The sequence below is a fragment of the Sprattus sprattus genome (genome assembly GCF_963457725.1).
Source record: "Sprattus sprattus genome assembly, chromosome: 7".
NCBI lineage: Eukaryota > Metazoa > Chordata > Actinopteri > Clupeiformes > Clupeidae > Sprattus > Sprattus sprattus.
In genome coordinates this window covers 13,269,778-13,291,679 of record NC_137926.1, presented here as the reverse complement: position 1 = coordinate 13,291,679, position 21,902 = coordinate 13,269,778, and the positions used below count along the sequence as shown (strand labels likewise).

The following is a 21,902-nucleotide window of genomic DNA, read 5'->3' as shown; positions in this document are numbered from 1 at the left end:
GTGTGTGTGTGTGTGTGTGTGTGCCTCACCCAGACGCCGTGTGCCCAGGCTGCCCTCGCCCTCTGCGCGGCCCAGAGTGCCCTGTGTGTTAAATGAGTCTGAAAGGTATTAGCGGCAGCACGCAGCAGCACTTACAGGCCCAGCCGGCTGCCGGATCACCTTTCAAATTAAAACAAAAGAAGCCCTATCTTCCCATCGGCGCTGGTTCCCCCGTGAAACCCTAGACAGCCCATCTTCAGGCAAGAACAGACAGAATTAGAAATAGACCCTTCACTCGTCCGTCCTCCTCCTCCTTAGTCACTCCACCACCCCATTCCTCTCTTCTCTTCTCTTCTCTTCTCTTCTCTTCTCTTCTCTTCTCTTCTCTTTTCTTTTCTTTTCTTTTCTCTTCTCTTCTCTTTTCATTTTATCCCCATTCTCCTCCTCCTTCTCGTCTCTGTCAGGTTCGAGTCGCTTGTCTGTGTTAAAGTTGATTTGGTCGCATGGCTGGGGCGCGACGACCAAAGTGTCCCCTGAGGCTAAGGGGTTTAATGGAGAGATTGAGCAGCGACATAACAGCAGAGTTCCAGCAGAGAACACACACACACACACACACACTCACACACACATATACATTTACATCTACACAATCATAGACTAGCTACAGACGGATGTATTCAACCAGCCAGCCTCTGGCACTTTTTCTATCCATCTTTCTCTCTGTCTCCCTCCTTTTACCCACTCCATCTTTCACTCTTTCCTTCTCTCTCTCCTTCTCTCTCTCTCTATTTGTTTCTTTCTCTCTCCCTCTCTGTCTGTGGATGGCTCCTGCAACTCTGCTGCCCTCTGGTGGCATTCTAGCGGTACTGTCCCTCTTCAACATTCTCAGTCTCTTCAAATCTATACATCTAGCAGGTGTCCTTATCTAGTGCAACTTACAATACACAGACAGAGCACATTTTACAGGTATGTTTTCTTCCCTGTCGATTAAACCTTTGCCCCTTGTTCCACCATTTGTGCTGATGTGACTCCTCTCCATTCTTCAACACTTCCCTCATTTGACCACCTCTCAGCAGTAACTCAGGAAACTGTCACAAGGTGTACAGGCCAGTGCTTTGCTGTGCTGTTCTGCTTTTAATAGACAGCAGTGTAAGGCTTTTGTTGCTGCTTTTTGTAGACCTGATACTCGGATGGAATATCATATGGTCCTCTGTGATATGTGCTGATGGACCACATGCATCAGAATGCTGAAGTGGTGTCCAGTGGGTGTGTGTGTGTGTGTGTGTGTGTGTGTGTGTGTGTGTGTGTGTGTGTGTGTGTGTGTGTGTGTGTGTGTGTGTGTGTGTGTGTGTGTGTGCGTGTGTGTGTGTGTGTGGCTATGCAGCCATGCGGCTTGTCTGTCAGGGGAAGATAGACGGATGGAATGTATCAGGAGATCAGGAGAAACAAAGAGTGGCTTGTGTGAGGGAGTCCAGGTGTGTGTGAGAGGCTGTGTTTCCCAAGGGAGAGCAGCATCTGCACATCTGCGTACTCACGCACACACACACACACACACACACACACACACACACACACACACAGACACACCTCATGCGCTCATGTATACAGACACACATACATTCATACATGCATGAATGAACGCACACACACACACACACACACACACACAGAAGAGAGACACACACACTTTTTTGTATAGATCCTCAGATTAATCTGTGAGAATTGGGAACACTGTAGTCTCATCATATCTCCTTTCTCTTCTTTTCTTTCCTCCTCTCACAGGGCCATTCTCTCTCTCTTTCTCTCTCTCTCTCTCTCTCTCTCCTTCCCCTCCCATTTTTCCAAGGTGTCCCCTCTAAGCCTTTGTCCCATTCCCCGTGTAGGGCTAACGCTGTCCCACTTACCGACTTCACTCTCACTAGACCTCAGGGCTGTGTTGTCTCCCATTAGTGTGGGGTCTCTACCGGGTGCAGGTATGGCACAGAGACACGAGTGGGCTTCCTTCAAGCTTCACAAATGGACCACTGAGTGCTCCTGCTTCAAGGGAAAAATCTATGTAGCAGAGTGTAAAAGTCTTTTAAGGAGAGTAATACAAAATGGTTGACCAGATATATTGTCTCTGTGTGTGTGTGTGTGTGTGTGTGTGTGTGTGTGTAGGTGTGTGTGCACCCTCAGGGCACCGTGCTAACGCTTCTTTGTGAGGACATGGACTGCTGGCTTGTTAAAGTCCCAGTGACAGCTGAGCCCTCGGAAGCCAACTGCACCATCTACAGCCAAGGTAAGATACACCGTCTCCACCTGAGCCCGCCGTGTTGCTGGTAGCGTACCGGAATTTCATTATTGAGTACACATTATGAACATTACAAATGTCTATTATAGGTTTTTAGACCAAATGTGGATCTTTTAAAAGTGATATGTGTATGTCTGTACTGAAATGTATTTTGTTTTCCCTCTACACACACACACGCAATAAGAGTGTCTTTGTGCCGTCAGAGACTGACATGTCTGTGTTTGGCTTCGCCAGGAGAGGAGCTCTTCTGTAAGCTGACGCAGGAAGTGTCTAGAGGGGGCGGTCTGGTGGCCAGCCTCTCCTGCACCCCCATGCACAAGACAGTGGCCACGCAGTCCCACAATGCACCTGTGAAGGAGGAGCCCGCCTACCCGGCGGCCATGCACACTGAGATCCAGCTCCTGCCCCAGCAGGCTGGCATGGCTGCCATTCTAGCCACGGCCGTCATCAACAGTGAGTGTCCATGGATACAAGCATACGCACAGACAGACAGACAGACAGACAGACAGACAGACAGACAGACAGACAGACAGACAGACAGACAGACAGACAGACAGACAGACAGACAGACAGACAGATTCTAGTTATGTTTGCCATATTATGTTGGCTAATCCTGCATTGCAGTTGTTGGTAGAGCTTATATAGAGCATACATATATATATATATATATATATGACTCTCTGGCAGAATTTGAAAAAAACACACAAAAAAACAGCACTCATACGCCAGACCAGTTTCTGTTCCATCGCTTTTCCTCTCCATGTCCTTCATTTCACCACACGGTGGCAGCAGAGTCCTTAGCAGGCAGTGAGGGTGGAGAGCCAGCGCTTGCTGCTCCGTCTGCTCTCACTTTCGGTGGTGCTAGCTAGCGTCTGACACAGCGAGAGCGTGGAGCGCGGACCCGCTCTGATGAGCCCCGTGATTAATCACCTCTGATCAGCCTAAAGGGTAGAACATGATCGGCCGTATCCCGGCTTCCTGCCACGTTAGCGTAGCTCAGAGCGGGAGGCTAATTACTGGTGCTCCAGAGGCGTTATCAGACACAGCCTGCGATAAACCAGCGTGAGCCCTGACACCACACACACACACACACACACACACACACACACACACATGTTAACACACTCATACATATATACACACCTGAACATGCTCCCACACATTTGCATTAGTACACGTTTTGCTTACGCATTCAAACCTGAGTTTCTGTTGCCTTGGAGATGATGAAGCGTGTAATAAGTGTGAATATCCGTCTGTGTATCTACATTCTGTGGGGGGGAAAGGTGGTTTTGTTTTTAAATCTCCTTTTTATGACAACTGTCCTCAACCTGAGAGCTTTTATTTGGGAATTACTGCTACAGTCTGATGTGTCATTTCGGTCAGCCCAAATCCTCAGAGAGCAGTGAAGACTTTGATGCGAGACAAGAGTAGGCTGTGACTTTTTTTATGACTTAATGGGCTCCTCATGCTGTAGGCTCACACAAACCAGAGTGGACAGAAGTGGCAAAAGTTAGAAAAGCTTTTCCATTCAATATCCAGTTCAGTCAGTCTCTCTACCTCTCTCTCTCTCTCTCTCACTCTATCTGTCTTTCTTCTCTCTCTCTTTGTCCTTCCCTGTAGTTATCTTTGACATGGTGTGTCCAGTTCCCACCTCCAGTGTGTTGTCTGTAATTGAAAATGACATTGCACCATTTGCATTCTGAATACTTAATCACATCTTTGTCAGTGTAGCCATATTTGAGCTCTTTTGTACCAATACTTGAAAAATATTGAAATACAGCCACAACGCATTCCTGTCCTTGGTTTTCCCCACTGATTGTCTGCATCTTCATCTTGCAACAGAGGACATCTTCCCCTGTAAGGACTGTGGGATCTGGTACCGGAGCGAGCGCAACCTGCACGCCCACCTCATGTACTACTGCGCCAGCCGACAGAAGCAGCCGGCGGCCTCCTCCCCGCCCCAGGACAAGTCCAAGGACTCCTACCCCAACGAGCGCGTCTGCCCCTTCCCCCAGTGCAACAAAAGCTGCCCCAGTGCCAGCTCACTGGAGATCCACATGCGCACTCACAGTGGTCAGCACTCATCCTCTCTCTACCTGTCATGTCTTTTCATTTCATGTGTCCTCGCAAATCTCTCCAAGTTCAGGATGCAACCACACCCGCTCCAACATTCCCTGTTATTAGCATGGAACCTGGCATTGATCCGGTTTAGAAGGATTCAAATGAAATCCCATTTATGTGCTTCATAATTAGCTGTCTTCAACTTTAACAACTTCCTTGTAAGCCGTGTGGGCCATGTTTTTGATTCTTCCTGTATGCTGATTGAAGTCATAAAATATTGATAAAAAATATCTAGGCTGTAAATGGAAAAGCTATTTCTGCTGTCGAGGCATGAGTAACCATGGGTATTAGTAACCATGGGTTGCAAGGCTCTCGTGTTGACATGCTGTACACGTTTGATGTGAAGCTAATGTAGCGCTTCCTATGCAGATGTGAATCCTCTCCATATGCACAACCTGTGGTTGCTCTCTCCCCATCGGTGGAACAGATCTGTGGAAGGGATGATTACTTTAAATTCATGCTATGAATATACATTCACCATTAAATATCTATTCAGCTTGTCTGTCTTTACCAGTATCCGTGTCATGATGGTGAAATCTGAGACTAACCTAAAAATACCAAACAAAACTGTATCATTGATTTAGAGGATGACCAGAGAGGAGCTTAAAATGGAGTTAATCCCAAAGCACCCAGGCTTAGCGCCTGTGGGCTGAAGTAGCCATCGGTCTTTGACAGTGATTGATTCTGAAGTCTGGCTGTTTGGTCATTCAGGAATTGTGGATTAACTGGCATCTCTCTCTTTTGTCTGTGTGTCTTTTGTCTGTGTGTCTGTGTGTGTGTGTGTGTGTGTGTGTGTGTGTGTGTGTGTGACCCGTGTGTGTGTGTCTGCCCCAGGCGAACGTCCCTTCATGTGTCTGATCTGCCTGTCTGCCTTCACCACCAAGGCCAATTGTGAGCGCCACCTGAAGGTGCACACAGACACGCTCAGTGGAGTGTGTCACGGCTGCGGTTTCATCTCCACCACACGGGACATCCTCTACAGCCACCTGGTCACGAGCCACATGGTGTGCCAGCCCGGGGCACGCAGTGACTCCTACTCCCCTGGCCCGGGGACACCCAAGCTCCCTCTAGCTGCAGGTGAGTGCACTGCACCGGCAAATCGCCCTGACAGGGGAATAGGATGGCAGCTTGTCTTATCAGCATCTGAGTAAAACAGATCAGTATAGTAAAGTGTAAGTGTGTGTGTGTTTGTACGTTTATGATTGTGTGTGCATTTATGAGTGTACAAGTATGTGTGTACTTATAAACGTATGAATGTAAGTGTGTGAGTGTGTATGTGTGTGTGTTTTTGAGTATGTGACTGTGATTTATAGTTATATATATATTGTTTATAAGAATTTAAGTGTTTGTAAGTGTGTGTGTGTTTGTGTATGTGTGTGTGTGTCTTTGAGTTCACGAGTGTCTGTGGATTGCTGAGTGAAGTCATTGTGATGTGACTTCCTCTCTGACTCAATCTCCTCTGTGCTTCCTGCTGGCAGGCCTGAGCCCAGGGGATTCTGGGATTGTCCTGAAATGCCAGGTGTGCGGGGAGGCAGCCGACACCCCCGCCCTCCTCCAGCAGCACGTACGCACCCACCTGGAGGTGCGCATGCCCGCCGAGCGCAGCCCCACGCCCAGGCAGGGCACCAACCACTCCTCCTCCACCCAGCACCCCAAGTCCCACGACCGAGAGTCGGCCGCCTGTGTGCCCCGGCCCAACTCCTCCAGTCCGGGCACCAATGGGGGCTCCTCCACCCCCCGCGGAGGCTGCTCCCCTTTGGACACCCTCCGGACCAGCGTGAGGGTCAAAGAGGAGCCGCAGTCGGACACAGAGCACGAGGGGAACGGTGAGAGGGACGGGGGCGAAGAGGAGGAGGAGGAGGTCAGAGGTCATGGAGGTCATCGCAGTGACGGGACAGCCTCGCAGAAGTCCACCTCCCCTAAGAGCCCTGCGGGCGTGGCCGTGAAGGCGGAGCCCACCAGCCCGACCCCAGGCTCCAGTCCCGCCCACACCAGTCCTGGCGGGTCGACACTCCCCGGGGGCGCCGTGTTCCTGCCGCAGTACGTGTTCAGCGCCGAGGCGGCCATGATACCGCAAGCCTCCGAGATCCTGGCCAAGATGTCTGAGATGGTGCACAGCCGGCTGAAGCAGGGCCAGGGGCAGCTGGCGGTAACCGCAGCAACAGCAGCAGCGGCGGCGGCGGCAGCCCAGCAGGGCTTCTTCCCGTCCGGCTCTCCCGTACCTGTCCACAAGGGGGCCCACTGCTTCGAGTGCGACATCACCTTCAACAACATTAACAACTTCTATGTGCACAAGCGCCTCTACTGCTCCAGCAGACACCACCCGGGCGAGCCGGCACCCGGCCATGCCAAGGACGTCACCACGGCCTCCGCCGTCACCCCTCCGTCCGGTGGAGCGTCTGGGGGCAGCCGAGCTGCGTCAGCCTCCCCCAGTGAAGTGGAGGCGGCAGCTCCGGGTGGGGCCTCGGAGGGCCGGCCAGTGGCAGAGGTGAAGAGCGAGCCCCACGGGGGCACGAGGGAGGTGGGATGCTCCTCGTCCTCCGAGGGTGAGGGTGGGGGTGTGACCGGTAGGGGACAGGCCAGCGAGGGCAGCGCAAGCCCCAACAGCGGTGGCGGCGGCGGAGGTGGGGGCGGTGGTGGTTCTGCCACAGAGGAGTCAGAGGACGACCCCACCCGCACCTTCTGCGGGGCTTGCAACATCCGCTTCAGTCGCCATGACAACTACTTGGTGCACAAGCGCTTCTACTGCGCCTCGCGCCACGACCCCACACAACAGCGGGTGCCACCGGCTGCCAAGGCCGCCTTCCTTCCCCAGCCCATCCGCACCCGCAAGCGTAAGAAGATGTACGAGATCCACATGGCACGCAGCCAAGCCCTGGCGTCCAGCTCCGCCGTTCTGCCAGGCCTGCCCGTCAAACAGGAAGTGGCCTCTGCAGCAGCAGCCACTTCCTCTTCATCATCCGCAGGCATGCCCGGCGTGCATTCCCGCAGCACCAGCCCTGAGGGCGAAGGTCCTATTGACCTGAGCAAGCGGCCCCGGGTGCGAGGGGGTTCAAGGGGTGGAGGAGGTGGTGGCGGCGGGGGCAGCGGCCTGCCCGCATTGCCCCTCTCCGACTACCACAAGTGCACGGCCTGCAGCATCAGCTTCAACAGCATTGAGAACTACCTGGCGCACAAGACCTACTACTGCCCGGCCACCACCCTGCAGCCTCAGACCCTAGAGCAGCTGCAGCGCCTCAAGAGGCCCGCCTCCACCTCCCCTAAGAGCCTCCACACCGAGGGCCCCACCCCGCCCAAGGTGGCTCTGGCCGGGAAGGCCTCTCTGGGCACCGTACCTGTGGCTCACCTCCCCTCTCTACCAGGCTCCCAGGCCTCCACCAGCCCTCCACATGCGGTGCACTCTGCTAAGCTGGGTGGCACCGCGGCTCCCAACCCGCCCACAGGGGCTGCAATTGTAGTGTGCCCCTACTGCCCGCCGGGCCGGGCGCTGACCACTGACCTGGTGGAGCACTTCCGCTCAGCGCACGGGCTGGTGCTGTCTCTGCAGCCGGGGGAGGGTCAGACCACGGCGGCCCCCATCAGCCCCAGCTCCAGCGGCAGTCCCCGGGACGCGGCGCCCCCCACCACGTCCCCTCGGCCCAGCCCGCGCCCCCGCAGGGACAGCATCAATGCCCCCTCGTTGCTGCGCAACGGCTCCCCGCCCTCGCCACAGGTCAACGGAAGCCCCGCAGGTGGGGGCATCTCGCCTAAAGCGGCCCCCCAGGCACTGTCGCCCACAGGGGCGCGCCAGCTGACTGTCTCCCCTGTCCTGGAGGCGGGGCTCAACCCGGCACCGCACACGCCCCCTGAAAAGCCCCTCCCCCTAGGCTCCACTCTCACACCGGTGGCCCCGCCCAAGCCTGCGATGGGAGCTGTGGCTGGTGTAGCGGCACTGCAGAACGGGAGCACGTGCTTCTGCCGCCTCTGCAACATCAAGTTCAGCAGCCTCTCCACCTTCATAGCCCACAAAAAGTACTACTGCTCCTCACACAGCGCCGAGCACGTCAAATGAGCCCCCCCCCTCCACCCCATCTCCAGACAGACAGTTCCCCCCACCCCCCCCTGCAGCCTCTTCTTGCTACCCTGGCATCTCGCCTCGTACGGCGTGCTCACCACGCCTCTTAATAGTTGGATGTGTTGGACAGCGTCTTCAAAAGCGGGACTGTTACTTGCCGAGCGCTTCAAAGCGGGGTGTCACCGCCTCCTGTGACCCCCCCCCCCTCCCCCCCGGTGTCGCTGACTTTGTTACTATGGTGACTTGTTTTGTTTTTGTTTTTTCTCTTATGGGTCAAGTTCGTATTACACTAAAAGAGAAAAGATGTGCTACCTACTCACTCACACACATACACCATCGTATGGCCAACCTCCAGACTCCTTCACAGGTCACAGATTTCTGTGTGATTGTGGACCGGCTCATGTACGGCATTCAGTTCCCCTTGTGGTCGCTCGGCAGCATTTGTTTTAATCATTAAGACTATTTGATCCTGTTGTTCATTTGTTTGTTATGAAAACAGCACCTGTCACCTGATCGCTGACTGTTCAGAAAAATTCTGCCCTCTAGTGGGGAAAAAGAATCCTAGCGCTCCTTGGTTGGGGTGGGTTTGTAAGATGTCTCACGAAATTATGTTCTTATCCTGACTGCAATTTTTTAAGTTAAAGTGAATGCTTTCACTGAAGTGCAGAATTAGAACAGTTCAAGAAGGCTGCCAATTGTAATGAAATATCACTAAAAGAAAGAAATATTTCCTAGTATGGGAAAATGTGAAATATTTATCTTTGAGTCCATACCAATTTCAAGTCAAACAAATACTACCTAACATGTTTGAAAAAATATATATATTTGTATTTTTATTTGTACATTTTTATTTCATACTGTGGAAAAAGAACATTTCAAGTTTGATTCAAGTGTGTTTAAAATGGAAAAAAAAGTACTTGGGTCCTTTTTTGTTGGTTCATTTGAAGTGTAGATTTCTTAAACTACCTGTGTGCTCACAGTAATCACAGGAAATAGGTTGATCTTGACGTCCAGTACTGTGTCCATCTCCTCAGTCATATGCTGGTTTCTGTGAGATCTGAGGCCTGACGTTTATGCAGGCCTTTTGTCCCAGTATTTAGTCATTTGTCCTGACGAGGACCAATCATGCCGTCCATTTTATGAGAGGGCGGAGAGGCTGAGGGAGGCTGTGTCAGACGTCACTTGATCCTCACAGACCTGCGATGTTTGGGTTTGCACTGTTATGGGAGTTCTGTGTTATTTAGTCAAGTGTTCTGTTTTGGTTTTGTGTCTGTTTATTCTGCCCCCCCCCCCCTCCCTCTCCCTTAAAAAATGAAACATAATATGAAACCGATTAAAAAAAAAAACTGGCAAATATGAACTACAGATGATCAATAACTGTCACTCTTGCCCCCCCATCTCCACATTTCTCTCTGCTATTCACTTGTTGCCAGTTTACAGTCAGGTCGCCTGCAACCGAATTGAACAGCGTCACGCAATCCTCCCTTACCACAGGCTAACCTGACAAAGCCTTAACAAAGACTCGTTTCATACACAGCCCAGATGTTGGGGCCACTTCCTTCCCATGCATCCAATCACAGATGCCCACCAAGTGGACTTCCTGTTCGTTACTCGTGGTGTCACCCCCCCCCCCCCCCACACACACACACACACACACACACCCGTTCTCCTGTGTTACAAAAGAGAAGCCATGAACGGGGCCACCACCTTGTGCTTGAAAACTGGAAACATGAAATGTTTATCCTCGTGGACAACAGATGGCGGACGTAGGGAGAGGATTGGGGATCTCTTTGCTGTTGTGGTTTTTGAACGGTGCTGTATCAGTCATGCCCCCCCCCTCAAGCCACCCATGGAGTGTTTACAGTCGTTGTGAGTCCTCATTGTTCTCCAACCTGGAGTGTTTTTTTCTTTTCTTAACTCGTCGCCACTGGAAGAAACCAGTACTGAAGGAAGGCTATTTCAACCATTTCAGATCCTCTTTTTATAACACTGTGTTGTACAAACAAAAATGCTGTATGTTTTAGTTTTAGACGCTTTTTTGTATGGTATTTATGTTTTTACAGCACTTTTCCTTGTCCACACCCATCACTTTGGAGGACACTGATTGATGAATCGACAACAAATTTTAAACACAAACTAACATTCATTGAAATATTTTGTGAATAATAACATTGATGACACAGAAAAATGATGAAGAATGTCAAGCTTGTTTTCTTTCTTTCTTCTTTTTTTTTTTTTGTAAAAAAAGGTTCCACTACACACCTGTCCAAACTATGCATGGGAAATAAAGGGTCCCCTGGGACATTTTAAAGGGCTGCATGTCTCCTTGTCCACCCTGACACAACTCTGGGCCTCTGCTCTGTTCTCTGCTCGGGTACACGGCTATCTCTGTCTCTTTGTTACCTCTCTCTCTCTCTCTCTCTCTCTCTCTCTCTTGGTTTCTCTCACTCTGTCTCTCTCTTTCACCCCCTGTTTCTCTTGCAGTCTCTGTAGTTGTCTCTCTCTTTCTCTGTCACTGTCTCTCTTTACCCCTCTCTCTTTCTTTTGCATTATCTTTTTTGTCTCTCTCTTTCTCTCTCTCTTTCTCTCATACCAGTCAAGCATTTCCAGCAGGCATAAACTCCAGACAGGAAGGTGAAAGACATAGCACCACCCTGTTCAGAGTTGTTTGACCCAAGATAAGTTACACACTTGGATACACTTCCTATTATAGTACTCTTGTAGATTTGTTGTCATATTTTACATGATGTTGTGTGACGCACTCATTTTGTGTTTGTAACAACCCAATGGTATTTTTGACCTTACGTGGACCCTGACCTAATTTATCTAAATACAAACAATCTGTGCACTATTACTTGTGTTCCCATGTGCTTCTGTAGATACAATGGAGCCAAGGCCATATTTGATCAAGTGTGACTTGTTGTTGCTTTGGTATGGAATATATCTTTAAAGTCTCTAGACAGATAAGAAAGCCAGTGTGATGACAGACTACAGTGAAGGTTGATGGGCACAAGGTTCTGTACTTGGTTATTTCGATGTTCAAGACAGATCACAGTTTCGCCGTTTACAGTTTCATTTAGTAATTTAGTGGATGTGTATACAAAGCTATTTAAAGCAGCAATACAGAGTTCTGTTCCCAAAACTAGTAAGCAAATTACCTAAAAGGCATGCAAAAACCTTGCAAACACCACCAACAGCCCAGCTAACACTCATAGAAGCTTGCCAACACAAAAACTGCTGTCTTTTGGCAGTATAGCTGGCAATTTCATGCGTGTGAAAGCTTTTCTTCCATTTTTGCGGGGGTTTCCAGCCCGTTACACAGAACTACATAGAGTATATCCTGGATGGCTAGGGGGGAAGACGTAGGCGTTTATCTGTCCTTCACATGACCATAAGCTATCAAAATGAATTTGAGGATGGTACCAAAACCAGTTGCTTATAAAACCATACCTCAAAAAGTGTCAAATTGTTGCAAGTAAGTAATGACAGTAATGGGTTTCTACGCAACACCTGCAACTTAAAAGTTAATTTGCTTGAAGAACAATTTTTTCTAAACAGAAATCCAGAACGGCACAAAATCTTTTAAAAGAGGTATTTTGGAGGAATGTCTTTAATCGTTTTTGGGAAGAAACCGTACACTAAGCGGTTATCGTTGTGTAATAAGATAATATAAAAGTAAGGTAATAACCCCAGGTGATCACACCAGGCTGCGCGTCAGGTGGTTGTTCGCCCCGTCGGGATTTATTTTTAGATAATGACCTCCGGAAAATACATTATCCCTTACTAATTACCTTAGTGTTATTACTTGGGGTTATTACCTGGAGTTATTACCTTAGTGTTATTACCTGGGGTTATTACCTTAGTGTTATACCGTAGTGTTATTACCTTAGTGTTTTTAGCACCCTACTGTACTAGTTGAGCTACAACAGGATTGCAATGAACTTCCTCAATCCTGGATTCCATCAGTAGGCTATGTCAGCCCCACTTGGGGTCACCTCAAAACACCTTTTGGCAATAGATTAATGACAGATTAAAGGCTACCAATGGTCATGTCACCAAACATCCTTAAAAAACAGCTCATGACATTTATAGTGTCAGGTACCACTTACAACTGTGTAATTTGGCTTTGAAGGGATTTAATGTGTGCCCATGGTGCCCAAGGGTCGCATCTAAAATATCGGTATGGATCGAAGGATGGTTTAAAAAAAACGTCTGCCAGTATTCTCCAAATGATTATTGATCCGAAGAGACGTACAGAAACGCATTTTTGTATGGAAATGAGCTACTTCGTCTTTTCACTTAGGATACACTTGGTGCAACTCTGCACAGCTTTAAAAAGAAGTTTATTATGGCACCCTTTTACAAAAACATGTGTTCATGCTGATCCAACTGTAACATCAGTGTTGTAAGATATAGAAGGAGGGGAAGGAGGTGGGTGAATGGAGACAGGTGATGTTGGGGAATGAGGTGAGTGAATGGAGATATAGACAGGTGATGTTGGGGAAGGAGGTGGGTGAATGGAGATATAGACAGGTGATGTTGGGGAAGGAGGTGGGTGAATGGAGATATAGACAGGTGATGTTGGGGAAGGAGGTGGGTGAATGGAGACAGGTGATGTTGGGGAATGAGGTGAGTGAATGGAGATATAGACAGGTGATGTTGGGGAAGGAGGTGGGTGAATGGAGATTGGGACAGGTGATGTTGGGGAAGGAGGTGGGTGAATGGAGATATAGACAGGTGATGATGGGGAAGGAGGTGGGTGAATGGAGATATAGACAGGTGATGTTGGGGAAGGAGGTGGGTGAATGGAGATTGGGACAGGTGATGTTGGGGAAGGAGGTGGGTGAATGGAGATATAGACAGGTGATGGTGGGGAAGGAGGTGGGTGAATGGAGATTGGGACAGGTGATGTTGGGGAAGGAGGTGGGTGAATGGGAGAGCTCACTGCACAGCACAGCTGCTGCTTGGCATCTAAGATGCAGGTACTAGTTCTTAACAAAGCAGTGTTGCGTCTATTGCATTCCCATGCAATCCTCAATCAGCGATTCGTAACCAGGATACGGAGTTCTCATCAGACTTATTGTAAGATTTAAGCCACAACGAAGAGATGAATCCCCGGAACAGATCTGCAGGATATCTTCGCGCCACTATATTCAAAACGTTACCTAACACCTCCCACCTATGTCCTGATTGGTTTGACCTCTCGTCTGTCCCCACTCAAATCAGAAGGCGATACTGAATCGGATTTCAAATTCCAACAGTTTAATACTAACCCCCGTCTTTTCGAAATCAAGGGGTATTCTGTAAATCAATTCCTTTTTCATTTCATACAAACATATTCCAACAGCAGGGCAGGGGGTGGGGGAGAGCAGGATAGGCTCATGGTAGCAACGGAGAAGCAGCCAGCGTAGCCCTCAGAGTTTCCTGACCGAACTTATTTATATTTGTGAGATTTAGTGTGGCAGACATCAGGTTACAGGCACCCTGTAGAAGAAACAGACTCGTTTTTTCCTCTCTCTCACTTCATTAAACACCAGCCACAGCATTCACGCAGAGGTGTTGTGACCTTACATTAATCCTTAATGATCTACAGTCTGTATCTGATTATCTGTGCTAGGCTGTGTTGGTTTTATTTTTGCATTAGCTACCCAAAGCGGGTTTGTGGGAAGCATCATATTACAATAACTTATTATACGGCTCTTCAGAACGTTCCAAAAAGTACCATTGATTTGAATGGGCCATCCCTACATCATAGGTCACATTAATTCCTGCTAACAGACCGCTGCGAAAGATAATCAGCGCTGTCATTGGCAACGGGTTTTGTACTTCTAATTCACATCTTTCATATCATTCCGCCAGAAGTCCAGTCATTTTAACGCAACAGTAGACAGTAATTTGAAGTCAGCAAGTAATGGGTTGCTATGCAACACCTGAAACTTCAAAGTTCTATTTGCTTGAAGAACTATTTATTTCTAAACGGGACTCATGAAACGGCAACTAAATCATTAAAAAGAGGTATGTTGGAGGAATGTCTTCTATCGTTTTTGACAAGTAACCGTATAATAAGCGGGATAATGTATTGTCCGTCGGTCATTCTCCAAAAATAATTCCCTTCAGGACGAAACAACACCCTCACCCACTTATGTAAGGGATAATGTATTGTCCGGAGGTCATTCCCGGGGTGTTGTTCGCCCCGTTGGGAATTATTTTTGGAGAATGACCTCCGGACAATACATTATCCCTTACATAATTTATATATATGACACTCATTTCCAGGGTTGTTATAATGCTGACTGCAGAGGAAGATTAGCTTCTTCTAGTTGCCGAGGGGCAGAGCAGAGCAAAGCTGTTGAGTACTCATACGATGCTCCTGTAATTACACACTTGTTTGTCTGAACACACATTTAAGGGACTCAACAAGCCATCACTTGTCAAGCAAGGCGTGTTGCTTTATCTCTATCTCACTGTATCCCAAGAGCTGGTGGCATGACATATTAGTTCTGTTGTGTGTGTGAGTGTCTTGTGTCTTGCAAGGAGGGTGTCTCTCAGGTGTTTTCAGAAGTGAGGTCATCTATTCCTTTCTCTACGCCTTACTTTCTCTTTGTTTCAGAATCAGACAGACAATCTCAATCAAAATATGAAGAAAAAGGGCTGCTTTGAACTGTACAGAGTCTAGATCAAGAGCCATGCTCAGCCCTTGTGTGTCTGATTGCTGAGTACAGGAGTGCTTCACACTGAGGAGTGAGATTGTGGTTATCATTTTGTTGTCTCTTAACTATTCGTACCCACTGTGCTGAACTGTTACTACGGTAACAACTCAATCAACCCCAGGCCACCAATCACGGCCAATCAGCAAAAAGGGCGGATCATCATGGGTGATCGCTAAGTGGCTCATACCCTTCTGTAAGCCACCATGCCATCACATTCACTTGACGCTCGCAGTCTTTCCTCTACACTTTTCACAGGACCTCAGAGTACAGCACACAGAAGAAGTTTTGAAAATATTAATTGGAATTGGTAATTTACGTGAAGTTAACACAGGAGGTATAATCTATGGGCGACATTAGGCCTGGGCATGTGGGGCTACAGCGTGAATAGCCCTGGATGTCTGGATTATAAAAAATGCGAATAATAATAATAAAATAGCCCAGGACCTATTCTTCGAACGTTCCTATCATGCATTGAAGCCCTCAAAGATAATCAGACATAAAAAAATAAAAAAGCCAAGTACCTTTAAGGTCAAGCCTATAAGCAGCTTTCAACCAGCAGATCTACCTCACACTACTTGGCATGTGGACATTTAGCGAAGAAGCGAGAACACACCGGTTATAGGGCTTGTCATTGTTGGCATCTGGAGGTACACTGTAAAAAAAAAATGTAATAAAACAGAATTTTACTGTTTTTTTTTACAGTTTTTTTCTGTATTTTTAAAATACCATTCATTTTACAAAAAGAAACTGTGATTTTACATGACAAATGTAAAATAACATGAAATCACTGTAAATGTAAAAACACAGAATATTTCTGTTGTTTTACACAGAAAAAACCCATTAGAAATACGTATATTTACTGTTGTAACACGGGTAGATGAAATCAAGCATTCTGATTGGTTGAGAGTGAGTCACTCAAAAATATCGAAACTGAACAAAGATGGCGGCGTGTAGCCTGTTAGTGGGAAATATTTGATGTGAATTAAGCTATCTACACGACTTTTTATACGTCTACATTGACTCGGTTAGTTGTTTATGTGCAACACGGATGGTGCACAGTATTGGTGGTTTTAACTAAGGCTCTCAAATATTATTTTAGGTTGCTGATTTCGCGTAGACCAAAACCCCATTAAGAACCATAGTAGCTTAAGCTAGCTAGCCTCTCTGCTAAAAGTATACCGTTAGCATACAGATTATGCTCTCATACATAGACATATACATGTGTTATGTCTATGCTCTCATACGCCTCCCGCATTGAGGCCGATGTAGGGTCTGCGCGCGCCCAAATAGAACATTCTTGCACTGGTTACCACGGAGTTTCAACACTGACAAGACACACGACAGCAGAAGACTAAAGGTAAATGTCTTTGTACTTTAATTGAGTTCTCAAAAATAAAAAGCTTAATACCCTGGCATTGTATTTGACGATGAAAGGCTCATTGTGTATAGGTTGTCGTGCTGTCATGTTGGTGTGCTGAATGGGGGCCGTAATGTGAGTGTAGCCAACACCATATGAGGCTCTGGCTAACTTTGACTAGCTAGCTTGCACTAACAACCTTCAGTTTGTAGTCGTTAGGTAATGTAAGCCATAGTAGCTAGCTAAGGTAACATGTACAGTTCAAGTTAGCTAGCTAGCCAACCTGGATAATTTAATCTGTAAAATTGGTTGGCATTTTGTATTTGCTATTGAAAACATGCAGAGTGAGAGAAAGTAAAAACCTGGCTAGTAACATATTGCGTTTTCTAATGACGAAGGCTCTTTTAAGCACATATCATAGATACTCTTTTGCCATAGCTTTAAGGCTAGCTATTTAGCATATCGTGTTGGCTAGTTTGCTCCATTTTATATTATAACCATAGAGCAGGGGCAACGCCAGTGGTGTAAATCAGTTTTCCCCAAACCCTTTTCTCTCGAAGCACAATCTATGTATTCTATGGGGAAAAAAGTCTCACGGCACACCAGCATTACATGTTATTGTGTTGTTTGGTTGTGAAATGCCTTTTAAGTTTAGTTTGTTCGAGTTCCCCCCCACAGACAAGGCACAATGGAATCGGGAGCAATCTCCTGTGAACTTGAATGCATAGCTTGAGTATTGGTCATTGTATTGTCTGTTCCTGACCTGTTACATTTTCTTTTTCTGTTCAATTCTACAACAGAGTAACCGGCCTTGAACGGTTCAAATAAAACACAGTTCGGTAAGATTTAATTACTCAAATACGGCACTATCTATCAATCTAATTTTGCTACATGGTTTGATAAGCTAGCAAAACAATGGCAATGGTAGAAGTGGCTGTCTGTTTTTTTTTTTGTTTTTTTTACTGTAGTGAATAATGACTAAACCTTGTTTTTCTTCTCTTTATCAGCAAATGGAGGCTAGCTTTAAAAAAAATACTGGCATCTATCTACCTAGATGGCAGAGAGATCTGCAAGATAGTTTACCACCTGCGAAGGAATTACTTGATGAATGAAAATCTCAAGATGGCCTACCTTCTGAAGTGTATATATAGATTGATTTCTCATGTATAATGCCGACTTCAATGAGTTTATTGATACAGATCGTAACACAGACATCAACGAACTTGATACATTTCAGTTGTTTTTTTCTGGTCGGGTTCTGAGCTAGCGGATGCAGAAATTCAACTGATATGTCCGGTAAGTCTGTAAGATAAGAAAACTTTGGTTGAATAGTTGTTGCTAATTTTTTAAGTAATTGTGCAGTCCTGTTGAAAATATGTGTTTTAAATGTTTGTTTAGGGATTTTAAACTGCACCAATGGCTCATACATTTTTGTATTGGTTTGTGTTTTTCTCCAGCCTCCTCCCCTGCCAAGACAGACACATTTTCTACCTTCCCATGACAGGCTGGACGACAGTGGATTGGAGTACTCAAAGTACTAATTCAATCAAAAGCTCCAAACATACTCACAGAATATGAGAAATCTGGTACCATATGCACAAAAAACAGGGTGCTACTTGTGAGGGTTGCTGTCAGCAATCTTGAGGAGAGATGAGGATTGTAAGTTGACGACACTGTCAAAGTGTGAGATTCAAAAGTATTGACAGTGGAGTGGAAGTTGTTCTTATATATCTCATACTTAAAATTAATATTTTAGTCAATACATGTGAAGTGTGAGTATAACTGATGGCAATACATGTTTCTAATTGAAGAGTTCAGGTGCAAAAACTTAAAAATTTAGGTATGATATAAAGGGAAATATTCTCAGTGCCTACTATACGATAATCATGCCAGCTGTGTTTTTTCCAATTTACCACAAAAAAGGTCAGGTGGACTTCTGAACTCTTCAATGTGTGTTTAGAAATGGTTTGGTTGATGCTGTCTGTTATTTTCAGTTACCCATCCAGTGATGACAAGGTGCGTCTTGACAAGAATGTTGTCACCACGTTTCCTAAATTGAGTGTCAAAATCCAGGAACACAATGAGGGATATGTAAGTGTTACCTTCCCACCCCACATTTTACTGATGTACCAAATGTTTATTGTTTCAGAAATAAGGGCCATTGTATTTTTGGTATTATTGACTGATGCCTCATGTCCACTCTCTACCTTCAACCCATGAAAAGGAACACTTACCCCCCCCCCCCCCCAATATCTCAGTAAATATAGCCTGTAAATTCAAATGAATAAATTGGATGGAATATTTATCTTTGTACATCTTAGTTTGACTTCGATAGCCAGTTTGAGGGGAAAGCTGATCTTTTCCTTCGCAAATGGCAGATGAACATCATCCCTAAGCTAATGAAGGTTGCTGCGTTGGAGTTGTCTGAGGATCTGGAAAATCCTTCAACCACCAGGAACAACAGTGATGGTATGTTGGTTCGCATTCAGAAAGATAGGGGGGAAATGCACTTATAACTTTTATGCAATGGATAATAACTGAAGCCAGTTTAATTGTTCAAGATAACTTAAAGTGCATATGACACCTCAATACTATTTTTTTTTAATAAATAGAACGAAGGTGGTATTTCACAATCGATATATATATGTTGAGGAAAAATATACACATTTGACTTGTTAAAATCATCATTTGAATGCAGCGCCACTGAGCTACCGACTTCCCAAGCGACTCACTACCACCCTGCGTTAAAAAACTTAAATTACTTAAACGGAGGTACTCTGTTGCACTTGGTCGCCATTTTTCCTGACAGAAAACACATTTTCTCAGGGAGCCACCGGCTATTTTCTCAGTTGTAAATATGCCTTCACGGTGTGTTGCAGCATATTGCTCGAACGTCAGTTCCCATTCTTTTAGCCTTTTCAAATTTCCAAAAGACGAGGAAGTACGCGAGAAGTGGGTGCAGAATGTGTGTCGCACAAGAGTGCCTTCTCCAGCAAGCTTGAAATGACAACTAAAGTAATTTGCTGTGAAGTAATGCTGGAAGCATTGCTCTCTTTCCATTAAATAGGGAATGTATTTCACGTATTTAGAATGGCTGACCTAACAAACAACAGCTGTGAAAGAGCTAAGAGACTGGAGGCAAACGGTACATCTGCCTCAATGAGGGGGGCGTTATACTTATTAGCAGCGAGGCTAGCTAACTTCTATGTCATCACTGTCAGAACTCGGCTCTTCTGCTGGCTCGTCTTCCAGATACGGCTCAATGCTCACAATCACCTTTACAAACTGATCCGGATCGAAGTCTTCCTCAATCTCATCTCTGCTTGAGTCTGTTGCAGAAAATTGCTCAAAATTGCTGAATTCTTCAACCTCCATCGCTAGTTGTGTGGCGTGGGAACGAATGAGGTCTACTGCCAGGTGACCCTGTGATGTCAGTGGTGGTAGACTTCATTCGTTCCCACACCACACAGCTATCGATGGAGGGTGAAGAATTCAGCAATTTTGAGCAATTTTCTGCCACAGACTTCAGGTTTCAGGTAAGCCGGCACTGCTTGCCGAAGAGCGTCGCGAAAACCACACTTTGAAATCATGTACAAACCTAATTTTTCAATCATCGGGTTTACACATGACTTCAAAGTACTATGTTTTATGTATAGTCTTGATAATTATATGCCGTTTACCTTTTTTTTTTAGGTGTCATATGCACTTTAACCTTGTGTAATGGTAGATATCTAATTTGGATTCTAATATTTTCATGTAGACATGCTTTGCTTCAAAGCACTTCAGATGCTCATACACCTTCTTCCACCAATGCCATCAGGACGAGGGGCTGGATGGAGTCGCTGCAGTGTTAAATCAGCCATTTCCTACCTCATGGACTTTGTGCAAGTATGTTTGTGTCTTATGACTTATTGGTTGCATCACTGAACCTCCTGATGTTGTGTTGTGGTCTCCTCCCCATGCTGGTTTAATAATGTAGTAATTCAAACGTTTTGTGTTACAGCCTAGAACGAGCATTTCATCATTGCTTGAGAATCCTGATTCATCGAGAGGCCACCAGCCTAGCATTGTGTGCATTGGACACCCAAGCGGAGCTGCCCAGCAGTAGCTGATCGTCGCAAGAAGTGACAAGATTGCTATGCCACTTGGAGATGAAGGGCTGATGTATTGGGCCTTATTGAAAAAAAAAACATTTACATTTGCAGTCGAGTTGGAAATTATATTAGAAGATATCAAGAGTCTGTGGATTTTTGTTTAGTTTTTTTTTTTAACTTTTTTTCTTTCATTTCCAATTCAGTTGAATTTGTTTTTGTTTGTTTCAGAACCAGTTGCTGTATGGTTACCTGTTAGTTTTTTTTTTATATATATACAGAATAAAAATACAGAGAATGGGAAATTGTAGTTGTTCTCAGCTTAGTCTTGTTCAAACACAATTCATTTAAGCCCCTTTTCCGACTGGCCAAAAACTGGTTTAAACCATTTAAAATTAAAATAATTATTGTGTTATTAGGTGAGTATAGTTTTTTTAAGTTGAAAGTGCTTTAAATATTCATTTTTTTTAACTAGTTTTTAAAGATTAATCAAATTATTGTTGTATACTATTATATTACATCTCATAAAAAATTATATACAGGATTTTTAAACAAATAATGCCATTAAAACCAACTAATAACAGCACATTTCTGTAAATGTAAGCATTATTACCCGTATAACAATGTTAATCTACCATCTTCATGGGTAATTTAATTTAACAGCACATTTCTGTAATTATGAGACCAATAAATGGATTTAGTGTGTGAACAAGTGATAGAGAGAGGCATATTCTCAAAGGCTGAAAGATCAGGTAAGTGACTATACACTAAAAATTATAATAAACGGTAATTTTCTGGCAGCTGGGGCGCCAGAAAAAATACCGTAAAATAACATTAAATTACAACATTTTCACATTTTAAAACAATTAAATGACCTAGAAAAATGGAAAATAAATGTTGTATTACGAATAATGTTCGTAATACAACGTTTATTTACCGTTTTTCTAGGTCATTTAATTGTTTTAAAATGTGAAAATGTTGTTATTTAATGTTAAAAAACCTGAAAATAAGGGAAAATCTTGGTAAAATTACAACTAAAAACTGTATTTTAATTACGGGAAATAACCGTATTTTTACGGTACAGTAATTTTCTGTTATTTTACGGTATTTTTCTGGCACCCCAGCTGCCGGAAAAAAACCGTTTTTTTACGGTACAGTTATTTTCTGTTATTTTACGGTATTTTTCTGGCACCCCAGCTGCCGGAAAAAAACCGTTTTTTTACGATTTTTTTTTTTACAGTGTACCTAGCAAGCTTAAGGGCAAGGCCTATGGATATAAGACGCTTTTTCAAAAATAAAA

General features: G+C 45.5%; 1 protein-coding gene and 1 long non-coding RNA gene across 2 annotated transcripts in view; both read left to right on the top strand.

Moving 5' to 3' along the window:
* The window catches only part of zfpm1 (zinc finger protein, FOG family member 1), a gene marked incomplete at both ends in the record, with an annotated part of 83,536 nt that extends 75,095 nt beyond the window's left edge, over positions 1–8,441 (top strand). The window contains 5 exons of the mRNA XM_080841599.1: positions 2,155–2,257; positions 2,504–2,722; positions 4,112–4,342; positions 5,225–5,467; positions 5,869–8,441. Coding sequence (XP_080697725.1) covers positions 2,155–2,257; positions 2,504–2,722; positions 4,112–4,342; positions 5,225–5,467; positions 5,869–8,441 — 3,369 coding nt within the window. The remainder of the gene's footprint in view (positions 1–2,154; positions 2,258–2,503; positions 2,723–4,111; positions 4,343–5,224; positions 5,468–5,868) is intronic.
* A 9,104-nt stretch (positions 8,442–17,545) lies between these two features.
* On the top strand, positions 17,546–20,709 carry LOC308368583. The gene is made up of 5 exons (XR_013968729.1): positions 17,546–17,807; positions 17,969–18,602; positions 18,890–18,980; positions 20,272–20,399; positions 20,515–20,709. It is a non-coding gene; the product is annotated as an uncharacterized lncRNA (long non-coding RNA).
* Positions 20,710–21,902: the final 1,193 nt, after the last annotated feature.